The following is a 21,408-nucleotide window of genomic DNA, read 5'->3' as shown; positions in this document are numbered from 1 at the left end:
TATATATTTGAAAAGAGGTCTGGAGAGCTAAAAGGTCAGTGTATTGAATCTTTGAAATTATTCTCTCTCTTCATCCTACATTTTTAACTGGCAAGCTGTGAATGTGGGTGATCTGTCAACATATATGGGTCGGATCCTACTAAGTGCTGAATGTCTTCAATCCCACCCACATCTATTCAAGTTAAAAGCACTCACCATCTTGGAAGACCAGGTTTTCCAGGCCTGATCCAAAGTCCATTGATGCCAAAGGAAAGACTTCAACAGGTTTTGGATTGGGTACTTAGTTGATAGCTGGCTGATAAGTTTGCCTGCATGATACACTGCTCAGTGTTTAAAATCCTTTGACAGAACTACATTTACTGTATTACTATAAATTCAGCATATTTTGTTCTAAAAATAATGATAGTTTAATGGATTTACGGTGAAATCCTGACACCACCTGAAGTTAAACAGGGTTTTGCTATTGACCTCAAAAGGGGCAGGACTACGCCCTTAATAATTTCATATATTTGTTTTCTTCCTGGCTTTACAGAACAGAAAAATGCAGAGATTTGTGGGAACATGATGAGAAGCATGTGAAAAATGGGCTTAGACCATTGGCACCATCTGCACTCTTTTTTTATTTCTAGCTCCATAGTATCAAGGGAAAACATTAAGTACCAGTAGGATATTTATACTTAGCATGGTCTTGATTCTGTAGTCCTTACACAGGCAAAACTCCCAATGGGAATCTGGCCCGCATAAGGTCTGCACTACTGAGCCCTAGCACTGCTGAGGAGAACTGTCCTCATGCAAAGAAGAAAGAAGGTCAGAGTGATCATATGACTTATAGACCGAGTACCATGTTTACCAACAATGTGGAAAACTTCTAATAGCAATTTTGGCAAAGAATATCTGGCCATTCTAGCTCACAATGGAATGCTGCCTCCTGAGCAAAAAGGCTGTATAGTGAACATGGAAGGGACAAAAGACCACCTCAAGCTGAGCAGGAGGATCACAGAATATGCAAAACAAAAAAGAAAGGAAAAGTTTAGAGATGGTGCGGATAGCCTCCCAAAAAGCACAGTAGGCTCCCACATTTGTGGATCATCAAGACACTGAAAATGCACAAGATTCATCCAAGGATGATTTCCTTTCTGCAGCAATCTATGGTTAATGAGAACACTCAACTCCACCTGAAAGGGACTCTCACTGATGAAGTCCAAATTAAAAGAGGAAACTTTCAAGGGGACTCCTTATCATCAGTGCTGTTCACGGTAGCAATGCTGCCTCTGATATGGATGATGCCTGAGATAAATGGTGATTATCATATCAGCAAAGAGCAACAACCAGTTAACCATTTGTAGTACATGGATGATTTGAAAATATATGGATGGTCACAGAAGGAGATACTGAGATTGATAGTATGCGTAGAAAAGTTTGGTGAAGATATAAAGCTATGGGCTGGCTTGGCTAAATGTGCATTCACATCTGTAAAGAGGGGCAAACTGGTACAATCAGATAGCATACAAGTTAATGAGGTATTATCCAAGATACCTCTCAGCATGGCCCCTACATATACCTCATGGAATTGACAGAGTTACAACATTAGGAAGTCAAAGAAGAAGTGGGGAAACAGTATTACAGATGAATAAGAACTAATCTAAAGACACAACTCATCTCAAGGAATTTGATCTGAGCCACTGGGTGATACAGTATTATAGTACACTGCCGGAGTTAACAAGTGGAATCAAGAGAAGAAGAAAAATTTCACATCCAAACAAGAAAGCTCCTGAAAATGCATAGAGTAATGGATATCAATCAAGACACGGCCAGGATGTACATCAGACAACATGATGGAGGAAAAGGTCCGCTATCTGTGGGAGAAGCAATTGACAATGAAAAATATAACATCCAAAAATATGAGCAGTCAGCCAAAATAAAAGATCATGTGGTCGCTATACCAAGTCCTGGACAAGGATGCATTCAGCCTAAGAAAACATAAAAAAGGAGAAAGACTAGAAAGATTTACAGAGAAATCAATGCGATAGAGAGATCAAAGCCATTAATGATAAAAGATTAACAAGCTTATGACTTATAGAGGGATACCTCAAAAGAGAGACAGAGAGCCTCATTACAACTGCACAAGAGCAATCATTAAGGGTTGATTACATTCTAAACAAAACTGGGCAACAGAACTGCTCCCTGAACTGCAGAATGTGTTCTGAAAAAGAAGAGATGGTGGAACTTTTGTTGAGCGCCTGCAGGAGCCTGACTGGAAGAGAATTTATGAAGAGACACAATGAGATTGCCAAATGTCTGAACTGGAGCGTTTGTGGAAAATATGGATTTAAACAAAACATGCAAAATTATGACCCACCGATTTGAAAGTGCTCTAGAGAATGAAGAGGCGAAGATTTTACGGGATCTGGCAATTGTCACAATTATCAACAGGCCAGACATAGCGGCAAAGAGTCCTGTGGCACCTTACAGACTAACAGATGTATTGGAGCATAAGCTTTCGTGGGTGAATACATGACATCCGACAAAGTGGGTATTCACCCACAAAAGCTTATGCTCCAATACATCTGATAGTCTATAAGGTGCCACAGGACTCTTTGCTGCTTTTACAGATCCAGACTAACACGGCTACCCCTCTGATACTTGAGGCCAGACATAGTGGTTGTAGAAAAGAAAACAAACAAGACCACATTAATTGGCATTGCTGTGCCAGCAGACAAACATAAAAAGGAAACAAGAAGAGAAGATAGTTAAATATGAAGAGCTATGCCACGAAGTGGAACAATTATGAAAAACTAGAACAAAAGTGATCCATTGATCACGCAGGGAAGAAAGGTAAGCAGCAGGATACGGACCGTGGACTTCAGGAAAGCAGACTTCGACTCCCTCAGGGAACGGATGGCCAGGATCCCCTGGGGGACTAACATGAAGGGGAAAAGAGTCCAGGAGAGCTGGCTGTATTTCAAGGAATCCCTGTTCAGGTTACAGGGACAAACCATCCCAATGAGTCGAAAGTATAGTAAATATGGCAGGCGACCAGCTTGGCTTAATGGTGAAATCCTAGCGGATCTTAAACATAAAAAAGAAGCTTACAAGAAGTGGAAGGTTGGACATATGACCAGGGAAGAGTATAAAAATATTGCTCGGGCATGATATCAGGAGGGCCAAATCGCACCTGGAGCTGCAGCTAGCAAGAGATGTCAAGAGTAACAAGAAGGGTTTCTTCAGGTATGTTGGCAACAAGAAGAAAGCCAAGGAAAGTGTGGGCCCCTTACTGAATGAGGGAGGCAACCTAGTGACAGAGGATGTGGAAAAAGCTAATGTACTCAATGCTTTTTTTGCCTCTGTCTTCACTAACAAGGTCAGCTCCCAGACTGCTGCGCTGGGCATCACAAAATGGGGAAGAGATGGCCAGCCCTCTGTGGAGATAGAGGTGGTTAGGGACTATTTAGAAAAGCTGGACGTGCACAAGTCCATGGGGCCGGACGAGTTGCATCCGAGAGTGCTGAAGGAATTGGCGGCTGTGATTGCAGAGCCATTGGCCATTATCTTTGAAAACTCGTGGCGAACGGGGGAAGTCCCGGATGACTGGAAAAAGGCTAATGTAGTGCCAATCTTTAAAAAAGGGAAGAAGGAGGATCCTGGGAACTACAGGCCAGTCAGCCTCACCTCAGTCCCTGGAAAAATCATGGAGCAGGTCCTCAAAGAATCAATCCTGAAGCACTTGCATGAGAGGAAAGTGATCAGGAACAGCCAGCATGGATTCACCAAGGGAAGGTCATGCCTGACTAATCTAATCGCCTTTTATGATGAGATTACTGGTTCTGTGGATGAAGGGAAAGCAGTGGATGTATTGTTTCTTGACTTTAGCAAAGCTTTTGACACGGTCTCCCACAGTATTCTTGTCAGCAAGTTAAGGAAGTATGGGCTGGATGAATGCACTATAAGGTGGGTAGAAAGCTGGCTAGATTGTCGGGCTCAACGGGTAGTGATCAATGGCTCCATGTCTAGTTGGCAGCCGGTGTCAAGTGGAGTGCCCCAGGGGTCGGTCCTGGGGCCGGTTTTCTTCAATATCTTCATAAATGATCTGGAGGATGGTGTAGATTGCACTCTCAGCAAATTTGCGGATGATACTAAACTGGGAGGAGTGGTAGATAAGCTGGAGGGGAGGGATAGGATACAGAAGGACCTAGACAAATTGGAGGATTGGGCCAAAAGAAATCTGATGAGGTTCAATAAGGATAAGTGCAGGGTCCTGCACTTAGGACGGAAGAATCCAATGCACCGCTACAGACTAGGGGCCGAATGGCTAGGCAGCAGTTCTGCGGAAAAGGACCTAGGGGTGACAGTGGATGAGAAGCTGGATATGAGTCAGCAGTGTGCCCTTGTTGCCAAGAAGGCCAATGGCATTTTGGGATGTGTAAGTAGGGGCATAGCGAGCAGATCGAGGGACGTGATCGTTCCCCTCTATTCGACATTGGTGAGGCCTCATCTGGAGTACTGTGTCCAGTTTTGGGCCCCACACTACAAGAAGGATGTGGATAAATTGGAGAGAGTCCAGCGAAGGGCAACAAAAATGATTAGGGGTCTAGAACACATGACTTATGAGGAGAGGCTGAGGGAGCTGGGATTGTTTAGTCTGCAGAAGAGAAGAATGAGGGGGGATTTGATAGCTGCTTTCAACTACCTGAAAGGGGGTTCCAAAGAGGATGGCTCTAGACTGTTCTCAATGGTAGCAGATGACAGAACGAGGAGTAATGGTCTCAAGTTGCAGGGGGGGAGGTTTAGATTGGATATTAGGAAAAACTTTTTCACTAGGAGGGTGGTGAAACACTGGAATGCGTTACCTAGGGAGGTGGTAGAATCTCCTTCCTTAGAGGTTTTTAAGGTCAGGCTTGACAAAGCCCTGGCTGGGATGATTTAACTGGGAATTGGTCCTGCTTTGAGCAGGGGGTTGGACTAGATGACCTTCTGGGGTCCCTTCCAACCCTGATATTCTATGATTCTATGATTCTATGATCCGTGAAACATTTGGAGCAATCCCTAAGGGTATGGATGAGCAGCTCAAGAACACATTAGGAGTGGAAGATATCACAGTCATTGTCCTCCAGAAGACAGCACTCTTTGGCACTGCAAGAAGTTTAAGGACAGTCAAAAGAGAACTGCAGGAATTCAAGACTCCTGACTACCCAAACCTATGGAGTTAGTTAATGATCAGGATTTATTGGTGACTCATGGAGATAAATTTTAGACAGGAGCTTTCCCCTTTTTATACTTAAAGGTCTTATATGCTGTGAAGGCTGTTTTTTTAAAAGAAGAAAAATCCCCATGATGTAATACTGAGGGATAATAATATTTTTGAATTAACAATCCAAACCCTGTATTTTTCTTCCTATTGTAAAATTTCTGTAGACTTGCATTGACTGCATCATTCTGTTGTTTCCAGAAACTTGCACTGACAGCTACATTTTGCATTTCCTTATATAGTAACTCACTTTTCATAGACATCAGTGTTTTGACTTACCCTTCATTTTGCTTAATTTTTGACATAATGTCACTATATTCAAGACAAGAATTAACACTGCCTTGGGAATATTGAGATGATACTAAATCACACTAATGGGAATAAGGAAATAGCATTACCAAAAAAGTGATGGAAATTAACTACTTCATTAGCTCAATATTTTATTTTTACATTTCAATATCCTGGCAGTTTTTAAAGGCTTTTCTGTTTTCAAAATGTCAAAGGGCTTCTTTGTAAAACTTAAAATGTAATGATATTGGGAGCACAGCTTGCTTAAAATTAAAATGTGTTGTATCTTGCTGTTCCCTAATATCATGTCAAAGCATCTTAGGAATTGTGGCACCCAACAATTTAGCCAGAAGTTTCAGACTATAAAATATGCATTCATAATATAATGCATTTTTACCTACATACCTAGCAGAACAATTCCTGTGCTCCACAAACATATCTGCACCTTGGTTTGTAGCAGAATGTATTTCTTTTAATTAGCTGTGGCCCTCTCAGTATCATCCTTATATATGGTCATTGTTATATATGAGGCATAAATCCAGGGATATACAAATCTTGCATTCACAAAGTACTTGTTTGTGTTTTGAATATTCCTATCCTGACTGAGCCTGCCTTTCCATGACTGTAAGATTTAATACCGCGTGACTCAGTGCAAGACTCCTATTGTTGCCTTGCCTTTTTCAAAATAAATGCACAATTAAACCAAAAGATTTATAGGTATTAGAAAATAATTTAGGTAAAAATAAGCCTCCAAAATGGAAATAGAGAAACGTACTATCATCGAAGGTACTTCTCCCTATCAAATACTGTACACAATGCAAAAGCTGTCTTCCATGTGCTGGTGGCAGGGTTTCTTTATTAGTCTTCTGTGTCTAGCAGGTATAATATATCCCAGATGTTGCAGTTGTTACTTAGGGAAGTTCAGTACACATCCTTAATAGCACAATGTAGTACCTACTTATGTTAACTGGATCTAAGCAGCCAGAAGAAATATTATATTAGCCCCTCATCACGAATATTTTACTTTTAGAAAGCTTTCAATTAAAAAAAAAAGATAATCTACATTTTGCCTGCTGCAGCTCTATACTTCATTTTATCTTCTGATTTCACTGCCTTTTCAGATTATATAATTCCCCTCTAGCTTCATTAAAGACTGGTGATCAAGTGCACATAAAATGGATGTTTAACAATCTGCAAATCCCAGCCTTATGACATTGGGAAATATGTGTCTATTGGGAACTGTGTATGGAAATTGTACCTGAATGGTACATGATGATAACAGGTATGAATACTAACTATTATCAATTGCCCACATATTTCCATGGATTGGTCCTGTTTGTCTCCATCGAATCCTGGTATTTCTGGTTAATGCTGCACTGGGAAGGGGAATAGTTATTCGGTTCCACCTGAAATACATTTCACACATAAATTCTCACATTTTTAAACGGTAGTTGTTAAATATTAGTATACATTGCTGACATTTATTTTACACTGATGAGTTTTAAGAACTTTATACTTATATGGGCCTAAATACTGCTTTCACAAGTAAATGCAGTTACTACAGATTTATATGCTGTAAATGATTCATAGGTTCCAAGGCCAGATGGGACCACTGTGATCATCTAGTCTGACCTCCTGTATAACACAGACCATAGAACTTCCCCAAAACAATTCCTTCTTTTTAGAAAAACATCTTGATTTAAAAATTGTCATTGATGGAGAATCCACCATGACTCTAGTCAATTGGTCCAGTGGTTAATTACTTTCACCATGGAAAATGTATACCTCATTTCTAGTCTGAAATTGTGTAGCTTCAACTTTCATTTATTGGATTGTGTCATAACTTTCTCTGATAGATTAAAGATTAATCTTTAATCTATCATTAAATAATAATGATAATAATTATTAATAGATTAATAATAAATTAATTATTAATAGATTAATAATTAATTATTATAAATTAATAATTATTAACTATCTAATATCTATTAGATATTATCTAATATATTATGTATTATATAAAATATTATTATATTATTATATTATAATATATTATATATTATATCTAATATTAGATATTAATTATCTAATATCTATTAGATATTAGATAATTATCTAATATCTATTAATTATTAATAGATATTAGATAATTATCTAATATCTATTAATTATTAATAGATTAATAATTAATCTATCATTAATTAATAATTAATCTGATAGATTAAAGATTAATCTTTCTCTGATAGATTAAAAATCTTTAATCGCTAATTCCAAGTCCCAGGCTACTGCCCCAATCGCTTTCCCACTCCACAGCTGCCCAAAGAAGAATTTGGCCCATGGCATTTCAGTACATTACATTTAATACATTACCTATGTTATTTAAAGCATTTAAAATGAAACAAACAAAAATATGCTGTCATTTCTATTCAAATGATCAAAGTTAATACTGCCCTTGAACTGCTTAGTATAATGAACCTTTCCCTGACAGTGGACCTCTCTAAAGTTACATATAGAGTTAAGCCTTTGGATCTGGCTGAACTCCTCTTGGAGCAGGACCTGAAGAGGAGATAAAGGCTGCTATTTGCCACTGTTACAGCCACCAAATCCTGAGGTGGGCAGGCAGCGGATGGCTCTGGCCACTAGTGCAACTTCTACCCGTCTAGACAGTTGTATGGCTGTCATCCTTATAATTATCTGAGCATCTCATGTCTGCTGTAAACTATGATCAATTGTAATGGCCATCAAGGCACTCCAACTATGTTCCCTTCCACGGTCATGCCTCTGACTTGTCCTCTATTCTGAGGGCTACAAGGAAGATGGGATACAGCAGTTATGTCAGCTCTGTGCCATCATGGGATTGCCCTATGCAAGAGGAATCCACAGATGGTAACTTAAGTCCACGTTGCACTGGCAGAGTAGCATCAAGCATACTTAATTGGGAACAGGATCTGGCCCTTTATTTTTCTTCTGTTAGATTAATGCATGATTAGCACATTTTGCCAGTCAATGGCTATTTTTTTCTTGCTGAACCTCTATATGCTGTTCTACCCAACAAAATATTTATAATCACAATTTTTGGCTAGTGAAATCCAGAGGTATTCCATTGTATTCCAAATGTCATAATTCCAAATTACTAAAAGATGAGGATCATGTAAAACATGGCCATAGGTGGAAGAGTCCTTTGTTATTATAATTTAATAGATTAATCAAAACAAAAAGTCAAGTAAATTTTGCCTCATTTTGTGTGTGTATGTATGTATGTTTGTATGTATTTTTTCCTCTAGCAATATTGCTATACAACAAAAACAATCTGAGGTACATAACTTTTCACTTCTGGGCAGCCAGAAAAACCAGTTCCTTTGCTTGTTGTCTCCAGTTAATCAGAAATGAAAGGTTGCATGGGGACACTTTCTTCACTGCTTTCCAGTGTCACAAAGGATTAACTTCCTTTTGTAGTCTTGAATCTCTGCTAGTTTTGCACAGAACTCTCTTACCCACTGTAGTTTTCAGAGGCATAGATGGTGCTGTGAGGAAGATGAGACCCAGCACATATCTCAGGCAAACACTCAGTGTGAAGTAAGGACCAGGAACGGCCATGATTGGTTGAAAACTCCAAGTAGACACTAACAACACAAACAAACAGAGTATTCACCTCAGACTAAATGTAATACATCAGCATTTGTAGCACCAACATATAAAAGCTTTAAAACTCATTGGTTGCTAAATAATTGATACCTCTGATGTTGAAATATGAAATGCCTTTGTGGACAAAACACTGTAAATGCAAACATGAAGCAAGCTCAGTATTTTAAAGACAACAAAACATAAACCATATAAGAACTCCTTTAACTGATAGAGGTGAAAGCAATTATTGCAGTCCTTATTTGGCCATTACACGTTTATTTTTATGTTGTATTTAAATGGGATTGATGTTACTCTTACAATATTCCTGGTTGAATTCTGCACCACTGTGCAATGCAGAATTTTGCAGAAATTAATGTTTTTTGTGCAGAATTTCCTTTCCCTCCCAGAAATGGGCTGCAGTGCTGCTGGCTGCCATTAGGGTCCACTGGACCTAGCAGAGTACAGTTTGCACATAGAAGACACTGCTGAGGGGAGGGGGAGGGAGCTAGAGGGTTTCTGGCAGCTGTAGTTCCCAGCATGCCCTGAGGGAAGGAGAGGGTGGTGCACAGGAAACTTCACACAAGCCTGTGACCGAGCATCAGGCTGTTTCTCTCTCTGGATCCCTGGGCTCTGAAGGGAAGGGGATGTGTGTTTGGGCTGGGGGCGACCCTGTGGCTGAGCTCTGGAGGGTAGGGTGTTTGGGTGTATTGGCTGGGGGGACCATGGGTTGGTTTTTTGTGGGGGGAAGAGGCAGAGAAACAGGAACTGGGTTGTCAGAGGGGTTTCTTTAACTCTCTACTTCTGGGGGAATTTTTGTGTGTCTATATTTCTACACACATACTCATTGACAGGTATTTTGAAATAAATTACCAAAATAATTGAAACTGGCATGATTATGTAGTGTTATTTTTGTCAAATAAAATTTGCAGAATTTTAAAATATTATGTGCAGAATTTTTAATTTTTTTGTGCAGAATTCCCCCAGAAGTATTACCTATTAGTAAAAACCAGTCAGAGTGCAGTATTGAAGAAAAATATTAAGAAGGAGAGTCTGACTGATCTGACTGCTAATAGATTTTATGAATTATTTCCTTGGGAGAGTCACTAGATTGAGAAAGCAAATGAGTTATGTTATTTATATTTCCTTCACTCAGAGCTATCTGGACTAAAAGGTCAAGTGATTGACTGCCCAAGCATGTAGCACAGCACTATTGAAATATTTTTGGCATACAATAGGTGCTTTGACTTGGAAATTATATAAAACCCTATATAGCTCAAAATATCCAGGACTCTCCAATCCATGCATTCTGCATAAGGCTGTGGATACTAGCTCTAAAGCAGGCAAACCTGTCAGAGGAAAGAATGTTTCCATACACCTCTGGGAGATAACACCCCTCATCGTTCCCCCCCACCCAGGTATTGGGATATTTCAGCTGTGCTCTTGTTGAGGAAACCTCTTGTCTTTGATCTGTCCCTCCATCTCCACCTGAGGCTACACTGCTCATGGGAGTAGTGAAGAATGAGGGCGGATTTGATAGCTGCTTTCAACTACCTGAAAGAGGGTTCCAAAGTGGATGGATCTAGACTGTTCTCAGTGGTAGCAGATGACAGAACAAGGAGTAATGGTCTCAAGTTGCCGTGGGGGAGGTTTAGGTTGGATATTATGAAAAACTTTTTCACTAGGAGGGTGGTGAAACACTGGAATGGATTACCTAGGGAGGTGGTGGAATCTCCTTCCTTAGAAGTTTTTAAGGTCAGGCTTGACAAAGCCCTGGCTGGGATGATTTAGTTGAGGATTGGTCCTGCTTTGAGCAGGGGGTTGGACTAGATGACCTCCTGAGGTCCCTTCCAACCCTGATATTCTATGATTCTATGATTGGCAGTAGCCTTAGGGTTGGACTAACTCCAGTGGGTTGTCTCACTGTTGAATAGACTGACTGGTTTTCCTTCTTTCTATTTTTTAAAAATATCCAGTGTGGGCAAGGCCTCTGCTACTGTCAATCACCAGATAGGCATATATTTAGAAGACAGGGGAGACAATATTAGTCATTCACCTAATGCTTTTTTCTTTTCACTCTCTGATAGTTATCAGATCCAACTGTCATAGAGTCTTTCCCCAAATGACTGAATGCCAGTCATAAAAGGAATAACCAATGTCTTGCATTAGGGAGTGGGGGGACTGCTCAGTGCATCTGTCTATCTACACAGCAGCTGGATGGAGAGGCGTCACTACAGCCATCCCTGAGAACAGCATTACCCAACTGGTATCACATGACTGACAGAGCAGGTAATGCTCACCTGGAGTCAGCACCCTAGAGGTTTAGAGCTGCTCTAGTGACACAACAGAGCCATAAACTATGTCTCTCCAAAGCTGCACATAGCAGCTGAAATGTACCAGTGAATACACACAGATGGAAATCAGACAAGGAGAAGACCCATTAGATCAGTGATATTCAGACCTCAGTGGTTCAGGAGCCAAATTAGAGATCTACATTATCCAAAAGAGCCACAGTGGTATGAATTCATTGTTTCATTTACCTATATATATATATGTTATTCTCACAGCAAAACGACTGACCATGTATTCTACAATTGGCTAATAACATAGGAAAAGTATCCTGATTGGTTAATAACTTAGATTGGTTTATAATTAAATCACACAGCGTTTTAATATCATGTGCTGTGAAGAGCCGCAGGAGGCACATTAAAGAGCCACTTGTGGCTCCCGAGCCTCAGTCTCAGTATCACTGTGTTAGATGATCTAGTCAATCTCCTGGCAATGCAGTGTCATTCCCTGTAATATATCCACAAATGTTCATTGAGGACTTCAGCAACCATGAAGCTCCTGATAGAATGTTCCCCCCACCCTTGCATGATTTCACTGCAGTTTATTATTTAAAATAAAGTGTTTATAATACATGACTCCAAGAATGGGTGTAGATTTCTAACATTCTGTGAACCTTCAACAAGTAATGTAGAAAGCATTTTTTAGAGATTTGCTGCTTTATTGAAATATTCACGTAGAGTAATTTACTAAGCATAACTTGTTTCTAACACTCTATTTTAAATAATACAAATGAAGGATTAAAAAAGTCACAGTTCATCATCCTGACACCACATTGCTGGGCTATGACTTTTCTATTTCAGAATAATTTACTGAGAATATGATTTTATTTAAAGAGTGTCTTACCATACATCTATTGCCATGATATTATAAACATATATTAAAATGGTTTATGAGGTTTCAGCCAATTCATTTCAGATTTACCTATACTGATACTTTGGAGGGCTGTATTCACATCACATATTCTCTTGCATTCCCAGTAATGAAAAACATTATGAATAATACTGTAGGCCCGGAGATCTGCACTTCCCAATTATTTGTGAAATGCAAATCAGGCTTATGAAGACCTAGTGTTTCTTTTATTGTGAAGGAGCTCATTCCTGTCTTAGAAATGCTATGTGAGTGGGAAGAAAATTAATCTGAAAACATATAAAAAACACAACAAAAAAATTCCACTAGAAAATGTGTGATACAGATGTAATAATAAATATGATGATTTTTAAAAGAAAACTTTCCTTTAAAGGATCATTTTAAATTTAGCTCTCAAATTGCTGGGTACATATGGTTAAAATACTTACAACTGCTAATATAACCCATTAAATATGACAGGACAAATTCTAGCAGTCATTGCATGTAGATGACCACCAGAAAATCCACCCAAAGCAGTAGAAACATGGAGCAGTGGTTGGCCTCCTTTCTCTATCCAAGTTCCACCCCTGATTCCATGGAGAAACCTCTTTGCAGCCCCTCTAGAAGAAAAGCCGGAGGGGAATGTTCTAGAGTTGGGCCTAGATGTGAGGTCCTCATGTTTATGCCCACACAGCTCTGATCTGACAATGGACCCTTTGCACCATTCCGGTGTGGATTATTCATGTTATTGGCAGCAATAATCTATGGAAGATTAGTAAACGGGGCTGCCAATAGCACACTCATACATCATTGCTCCTTCTTCCGCACGGAGTGTGTGCAAGCCTATTTTGAAAACTATTTTGAAAACTATTCTTTTCCACACCTTGATCCCTTGAGAAATCCATGATGTACTGACATTTCTTTTTATAAGATACAAGAAGGTTCTTGCCTGCACCCAATATCTTCACCCAACAAAGCATGAAGAGCCAAATCCTGTAGTCCTTAATGCTTAGTTCAGCAAAAGTCATATTAATATCACTGGAGTTGTGTCAGAATATGACCTGAATAAGAACTGCATGATTTGAACAGTGAGGTAGGGAGACAATAATATCTCCTTTGTACAGAATAGAAACTGAGCCCTCACCCTGTGACTGGTGAAATCAATGACAGCTTTGCCATTGACTTTCAACTGGTACAGGATCAAGCCCTAAGTGGTTTGCCCATAGTCACACAATGTATCTACTGCAGAGCCAGGAAGTGACCGCACATCTCCTCAGAACCAGTCCAGTGCCTTAAGCATATGGTTGTCCTTCCTCCTGAAGTCAATAACCATTAACTGCTGGCTTCAAGGAGAACAAGACTGGACTGGTGCTAGGTGAGATGCTGCATGCAAGCCTCAAACCTGTTTACATTTGTTGTTTTTAATTGCCTTCTTTCTTTCTGGGAAAAATACCCAAATCATTTTAGAGATGCTATAATATAAAAAGTATAAGAAAGCAGGTTAGTTGCAAGATAAATCTAGCCTGTTGTACCTGTTACCAGGTTGATGAGTTCCACAGCCCAGATTAATGGAAAACTGGATCATGTGAGTTATGGTGTTGGGGAGTACCGGCAGGACATGGAAGTAATCAACAGCCCAGACATTCTTGTTATGCCCTTGATGATTCTTTTGCTTAAGACAGAACTTGGTCGCAGGAGTCTGCAGCTCCGGACTAATGACAACAGAAGCCAAAGATGGAACCTTCAACAGAAATTAAATTAATTAGATTTATATAAAAAATTACACAGAAAAGTACTGTTTACAAAATAGCAGCAATAATTTCAAAGGGGCCAAACAATACTAGCCCATTATCCACATTGCTTCTTTCATGTTGACTATTAAATTAACCCTCTCCCTACAAAAGAATCTAGACAAAAATTCATTTAACTCACTGCATGGCCATCACTACCCTGGAAATCAGGGATGCTCAGCTCCTACAATGATCAGGGTATTTGACTGTAAACACCTTGAAGGGACCATGTCTTCTGTGTTCTGAAAAATACTAATTAAGCTTGATTGTTTAGCAGTGATGGTGCGTTAGAAACGGGTATTGCCTCTCAACTCTTCCAGTTCACATTAGCAAATGCAATGGAAGTGCACCGCTGGTTTAAATAGAATGGAATAATTTGGAGCAGATATCACATTTGAAATATAAGGAAATGTTCTTTTGATGAAATTTAGCTCATGTGTCTGGAGCTATATGACTAGTCTTTTTTAATATATTAAAGGGACACTTTCAGCTGTAAATGTAGTCCATTTGAAAAAAAGCATGTCAGATGTAGTTGTAGATACTACCCCTGCCTCTGAGTCCCCCTATTATTTTCTACTCTTTTACAATAATAATTTCCTTTTTTTAAAAGTAGGTTCTTTCCTATTGCCATGCAAAAAACAGGAGAAACTTTACTACAGTGAAACAACAAAACGGACTCAGCACAAAGTGCTTTCAAATACATAAAGTAAACAGACTGAAAAAAAGAAATATTTTTTTCTCTCAATTTTACCATTATAGTAATCTTAGGTGTTAACAAAAGAAAGTGATAAAAGTGTAGAAATGTTTTTAAAGTAGACTATACCTTTAATACAATATTCTCTATGTAATGTAATGTATAAACATGCTGTAGTTTAGTTTGTAACAATGTTGTGTGCATATGTATATATGTAACCCCTGTCTTTTCTTCTTCCTTCTAGACAGCACAATACAAATATTGTACCAGTTACCGTGCTGGCTAGGGCTCTGTGTATAGCACATCCACAGACAGCCCCTAAATGGTATGGCTCTTCATAGCAGGAAGGACCCCTGATTCAGGAAGCAATCCTGAGAAGAAATTGAGGAGTGAATATTGCTGTCTGGGTGAGAAGGCAAAAGTGTTTTCCAGCGACAGGAATGGAGCTGTCTCTGTATCCTTTTTTAGTAATAAATACATTGTCTGTTGTTTATTGAGCTCATGCCTGTGTCATCATTCCAGGGAGTCTGTCTACTTGTGCTAAACAATCAAAAAGGAGACTGCAAGGTCACACAATTGCCAGACAACCGAAAAATCCATTATTCGTTCAGCTCTAATTTTAACTTTCATCTAGACTTCTCATATTTTGACTGGTGTTGTATAAGCTTGATAAAACCCAGGTGAACTTTTCTGGTGTTCCTTTCACAATAGAGAACTCTTTGGAATTGTGTATGAAAGCCCCATATTTTCTGAGACAACAAAAACAGCACACTCTTTTTAAAGGATACATCCGCTGTCACAGTAGGACTGCAAAATTATTGCCCAGTGCTAGCTTCACAAACTGACCATGCCTACCCGACTGCTTACCTGATCACACGGACACCACAAACCTCTCCTTTATTAACACTCCCATTCCCCCAGTCTAACTGCTGCATGCTCTCATGCTCAAAAATAGCTATAATAATTATAAGCTTCCAACCTCTTTATCTGCTACCTTCTTTTTAGTCTATTATCCTGGCATTAAATGAGCTAAGTAGTGGGCATTGCAGAATTTTGATGCTCAGATGCTTTCTAACAGTGTGATCTGTACATGTTAGTTGCTTGAAAAGCTCTTGTTGAATTACCCCAGCGGAATGCCATACTCAGCATGGTCAAATTGGCTTAAAAATGTAGGTCGTCTGTCTATCTTTGACTATAACACCTACCTTATAAGAAGCATAGGTCAGTGTATCAAGAGCTATGTGCTCTTTCCTTCCTTCTATCTTTGCATAGAGGAGGACATCATTTTCATGGGCTTCTCCAGAATCACAAGTTCCCCCTTTACAATACATATTTGAGAAACAAAATAACTGAAGCACATGTTATTTAGAAGTAAATCACATTAAATTCCCATAATTATGAAAACAATTACACCTAGTTATTATTAAACTAAGATCTGAAACAAAAGAACACAAGGCCCAATGGAATAATGTATAAGAACCATTTGATCAGATAGGCCATGCTGAAGATCAATGCCTTGACAGAAAAGCCTAAGTAACTATTTTTATCAGTTTATTGAAATAAATTTTAATAAAAACTATGTTATGCAACAAGTGGTGTTTGTATCTGTGCATCTTACACCCTATTCACATGGAAGTGTTCTGCTTTTTTCAGTGTTCGATTTCCTGTTTCTGGTAGAAATCGGTACATTGTTATTATTTAGTATTTACATCCTGGTTAGAGCCAAAGGTCTCTGTCAGGTTCAGGGCTCCATCATGTTTGGTGCTGTGCAAACACAGAGGACATATACCAAGACTGTACTGGGCCCTGGGCACAAGAATAGTCCTTGCAAGCAGGCAGTGGCAGGGCTGTTCAGGGTTAGCCTCTCCAAAGGTAACAGAGGGAAGTTCAGGGAGCCTGTGGGACCATAGTGTCTACCTCTTCCCCCTCACTCCATTAGCTAACAAGGCTAACTAGGTGTATGCCAGGCACTGTCTTCATGGGTGCCTCTCTGAGTTCTGATTGGGGTGGTGCTACACTGTTCCTGATACATATTAGCACAATAGAGCCCTTAGTGAATATTGTGGAGAAGTAAAAGATATGCCATTTGTAATTGTGATTTACAGTACTTTCATTAGGGAATAAGAGAGACAATCTTTACTCGGCCAAACTCCCATTGCTCAATGGAAGGGAGCATGGTGTAGTGGTTTAAGAATGGGATTAGGAGTCAGGAGGATTTCTGTGTTATTTTCCTCTTTCACAGACCTGGTGTGTAACTCTGGGCAAGTTCACCAAGACTCCCTGTGCCCATCTGTATAATGGGAATAATGTTTATATAATCCATAGTATTGTTGGCAGGACTAATTAGAATTTGCTAGTTGCTTTGAGATCTCTGAATGAAAGGTGCTATATACATTAAAAATACTAGTATTAACATAGCAACCTTATTGCTGGCTCTCCCAATATACTTGGCATTCGTGGATGTGAAGAGGGTGCTAGTCCTGTGTCCCAAAGCCTTGTTATGGCAGTGAGGTCCTAAGCAGTTCTGCCTCAGGAAGTGGACCCTCAGTTGGGCATGGAAAGGTTGCCGCATCCCCTTCTTCCTCCCTTTCCCAATTTATCCATAGTTACTTCCTAGATACTTTGGGAAGCACAGTTAGCTAAGCATGAGTTATACTTTAGTCAAACACAAGTTATTGGGCTGAATATAGGGGAACAGTGAAATTTAATGGCATGGGATATATAGGTCAGATGAGATGATATAATGGTCCCTTCTAGTCTTAAACTCCATGAATCTATTCATCTTCTTCCTCTCTGGCTAACAGGCAGGCAGGCAGGCAAGAATTTGCTTGGGAAAATGCACTGTGCATCTTGCTTTGTGTGCCCCTATTCCCTAATGTCATTAACATGGGCTCAAAGGGAGCTGGACACGGTAGAGTTTGTGACTTGTTTTTCCCCCCTGCAAAGGAACAGGGTTTCAGCTGGGGCAGTGTCTCCATATCTGTAGAGCTCAAGAGACTTGTAAAGCTTTCATGTAGTAGCAGCTGTGGAGGCAAATCTGGGCTGGACATATTCTTTAAATGCTGCAATAGAGATAGAATGGCTTTAAACAACAATGGATGCTAATGGTAGTATATTTTATTGGCATAGCTCCATTTGGTATCCTGGATAACGAATATTAAAACAAGGTATCTGTAACTGAAAAAAGGAAGTTTCATGCTTTCCTGTATCACGCTGACATTGCAGGTTGGTTTAAAAAACAGGATGAGGAAGCTCTTTCAAATAGTGTGTAAGATTTCAGATATAAAACACTTCAATTGCTTTGTCAAGCAAAGATGGCCAATTATAAGGGTGTTCTGAAAAGCCTTATAAGGCTTACATCTTTGCTGTGATTTACATTGTACTATGAAAGCTCTACTTGCTTCTGTGAGGCTTTATTTGTATACCTGAATATTTACACTATTATGCATTTAGCTACAAACAGGCATAGCTTATGTTTTCAATGCCATCACCCAATTTCTCCACCACTCTTGCTGAGCTGACAGCCTCTCCTGTAAGTTCAGAAGGTTGACAAAGTTTCTTTCCTGTTTCTCTTGCAGGTGTTGTAATGCCTGGAAGACCTGGAAATAAGGCAACCTCCCTTTCCTGTGCTTTATTGGTAAATTATGTAACACAGGGGAGATGTGTGACAATTCAGAGTAACTACAACAGGACTTCGAATCAATGAATTAAGGGTTTTTTTCTTGTTGACTCAAAAGGTGGCTTTGGAAGGTCACTAATTTAATCCATGCTTCCTCCTTTATCATCCCATTATTTTCTTCACTATTTTCTAAAAACCAAATGTTGTGTTGAGAGAATAAATTTCATGTGGAATTTCCTTTATTTATACATGTACGCATTAAATTCCTGGAAAATACAACAAAATATTGGATGATTTCCCCCCACCCAACAAACATTTGTGTAAATTTGGATTTGTGAGAGTGAATGCCTAATACAGTTGTACTGACAGCAGCCTTCTTATTTGGAGAGGAAACTTTTCGCTTTTACTTCATCTTTTATTCTTGCTAGTTTACCATTGCCCCCCAAGAAAACCATTCAGGGTGAAATTCATCCCATTGCAAAAGGCTTGCACACAATCCTCAGCACTACTTAAACATTTAATATAGTATTTCAGTATTGTGGAGTTCTTGTGTGGACCTTGTGCTCTGGGGTTGAATTTCACCCTCGGGGAAGACATTATTGTGGCTGCTATTCATGAATCTGGGGATGGCTTAGTAGCTCAGGAGCAGAAACCATTTTGTGGGTTAGTTAACAGAGACATGATCTGTTGTAATAATTGAGGCCTAGAAGGCCTTCCTCAGCTGTGAGCCTAACTGTGGAAAAGTGGATGGATGTTTGTAACATTGTTAGGTTACCTGGAATAACAAATGTTTGCACACTTTGATGTGAAAAAGGTAACAGAAGTCCAACCCAGACTGTTACATAAGGTTGTTTGTAAAAATTATTAAAAGTGAAATACAGAATGACTGAGTTAGTCTAAACAAAAAGGTGTTGCCAATATAACTGAAGCACTGTGTTGAGACCATATGTGGCAACAAGGCAGATGTGGAACCAGAAATCAATGGATTAAATGCAGCAAGTCAGAAGTTAGGTGAGATTGATGAACAAAATAATGAGGGGATGGCCTATTCCACCCATCACTCCCTTTTGGGATTTCTTAAAGAAACAGACTTTGTGAGAAAAATGGCGACTGTAGGAGATTCATAATTATGGCTGCCCCCCAATGTTTCCTGGGACCGTGGGTCTTTTTCATTCTGTTCCCTTTGAAATGTCCTGACGAGACTAAGCCAGAGAGAGAGACCCAGATGACATTGTCACCTCCACTGGCTCTGGTAGAATCCCAAATGCCATCTAGGATGTGAAGCTCTATTCCTCATGTGTCCTTTTCCTTCCCCACCTTATTTCTTCTCTTTCTTATTCCTCTTCTTTTGCCTTCTGTCTAAGCAGAGTCCGGCTCAGCTGGCCAGGATTGTATATTTTGCAACACTGCTGTAAGCCTGGGACCAGAAAGAGGCAGCTTAAAGGAATGCCCTAAACAGCCCAATGTATATTTGCCAGGTCTCAGAATGGCTGATAAGACCATGTGCTGGGCCTGTATTTTTCCAGCAGTGAGGCTGTAAGTGAAAGTCAACATCAGAGACAGAAAAAGTTGCGTTTTTATCTTTGCTGTTCTTTCCTTTCCCATTCATGTTTGTTTGTCCTATTTTGTCTTCTAGAAAAGGGGATTGGACTTTAATAACACAGCAATAACAACAGCTTCAGCCTATCTCAACTAACTTCACTTTTTTCCAGAAGGACAGTTATTGCCACCTAAGAGACTGTCAAAAATGGGCTTTATTCCTGGTAAAGGCTCTCTCCAGCTACAGGAAAAGAGAACAAGGGATGTTGTTAAAATGAAAGCCTTATTTAATATTTTACATTTCAATTGCATTAACTGTTTTTCCTTCTTTTCTGTATTTTTAATAAAAGATTAAAAGGATTTTTAATGGTGTGCTTGCTATGGTACTAAGCAGGCTGAGGTCTCTGCATATCAAACCAGGAATCTTGTTTAAAACTGTTTAATGCTGGACAGTGACTGGGTTATGTTAACACCTATGACTCTATGGCCTCATTTTCTCTCTCTAAAATTAACACAACAGCTCCCACCTGGAGACAACTCCCACTTCAGACAGAACAAATTGGGCCTGATTCTCCACTGTGTTAATCTACTGAAATCAAAGAAGCCACACCAGCGTGGAGGTGGAATGACTCAAAGCTATCATCTTTAGAAGATATTTAGCGTATTTTGGTTCAGATTGTAGGATTTCAAAATTTTTTTTCAAATTCTAGTCTGATATGTTTTGCGTGTCCCAAATATGTTAAAAGTACATACTCACCCATGCTGAAGTAAAATCTCAGGTTCCCATAACCTGTAGTGTCCATATATGGAGTACATAGTTTTCTCTCTCCATCTCTGAGGAATACCATAGATGAACCTGACTCCAGTGTTCCACATTCAGTACCAATGACAGCTCCAGATATGTCCCATCTAAATACATCAACAATGTATTGAGAGTCAAATACCTGGTAGGGGTAAGCCTGTATGTTTCTAACAGTTTATTTTTGTAAAGAAAAACGTCTTCAAACCTCATGTGGTATAAAGAAAAGCAGTTTGTTCAAACATGCTAGTGATCACAAAATAACAGCTCCTTCAATTCAGTCAACTTAAACAGCATACAATTAATGTATGTCAGCAAAGTTGTAGATTATATTATTTAAAATACAGTAATTGGCAGAATTGTACAAAGTTATTTAAGTTGTTGAGATATTTATTTTGGCTGTCGAATTTTACCCTTTCTCAATACTTTGGTGTTATATAAATAAATAACATGTAATGTAAATGCAACCTCCGTTGTATTTTCATTTTGGCTAATTTAGAAGACATTTAAACATCTCTGAAACTTTAAAAGGAATACTGCATTGATCCTATCTACTATGAAATCAGAACAGGTAGGCCATAACAGGGGATACCCTCTATTTAACTTTTTGAGTAGCAT

The 21,408-nt window shown here is 39.3% G+C and overlaps 1 protein-coding gene across 1 annotated transcript in view; it reads right to left on the bottom strand.

Annotated features, from left to right (window-relative positions):
- The window catches only part of RELN (reelin), a 451,858-nt gene that overhangs the window by 141,860 nt on the left and 288,590 nt on the right, over window positions 1-21,408 (bottom strand). Inside the window, exons 12-16 of the mRNA XM_084611658.1 lie at window positions 20,749-20,900; window positions 16,039-16,151; window positions 13,882-14,090; window positions 9,028-9,156; window positions 6,830-6,939 (exon numbers count right to left, since the gene is read on the bottom strand). Of these exons, the coding sequence (XP_084467784.1) occupies window positions 6,830-6,939; window positions 9,028-9,156; window positions 13,882-14,090; window positions 16,039-16,151; window positions 20,749-20,900 (713 nt within the window). The remainder of the gene's footprint in view (window positions 1-6,829; window positions 6,940-9,027; window positions 9,157-13,881; window positions 14,091-16,038; window positions 16,152-20,748; window positions 20,901-21,408) is intronic.

This window comes from Lepidochelys olivacea, assembly GCF_965140295.1.
Source record: "Lepidochelys olivacea isolate rLepOli2 genome assembly, chromosome: 1".
Taxonomy (NCBI): Eukaryota; Metazoa; Chordata; order Testudines; family Cheloniidae; genus Lepidochelys; species Lepidochelys olivacea.
This window is presented reverse-complemented; position numbering and strand designations above follow the sequence as displayed.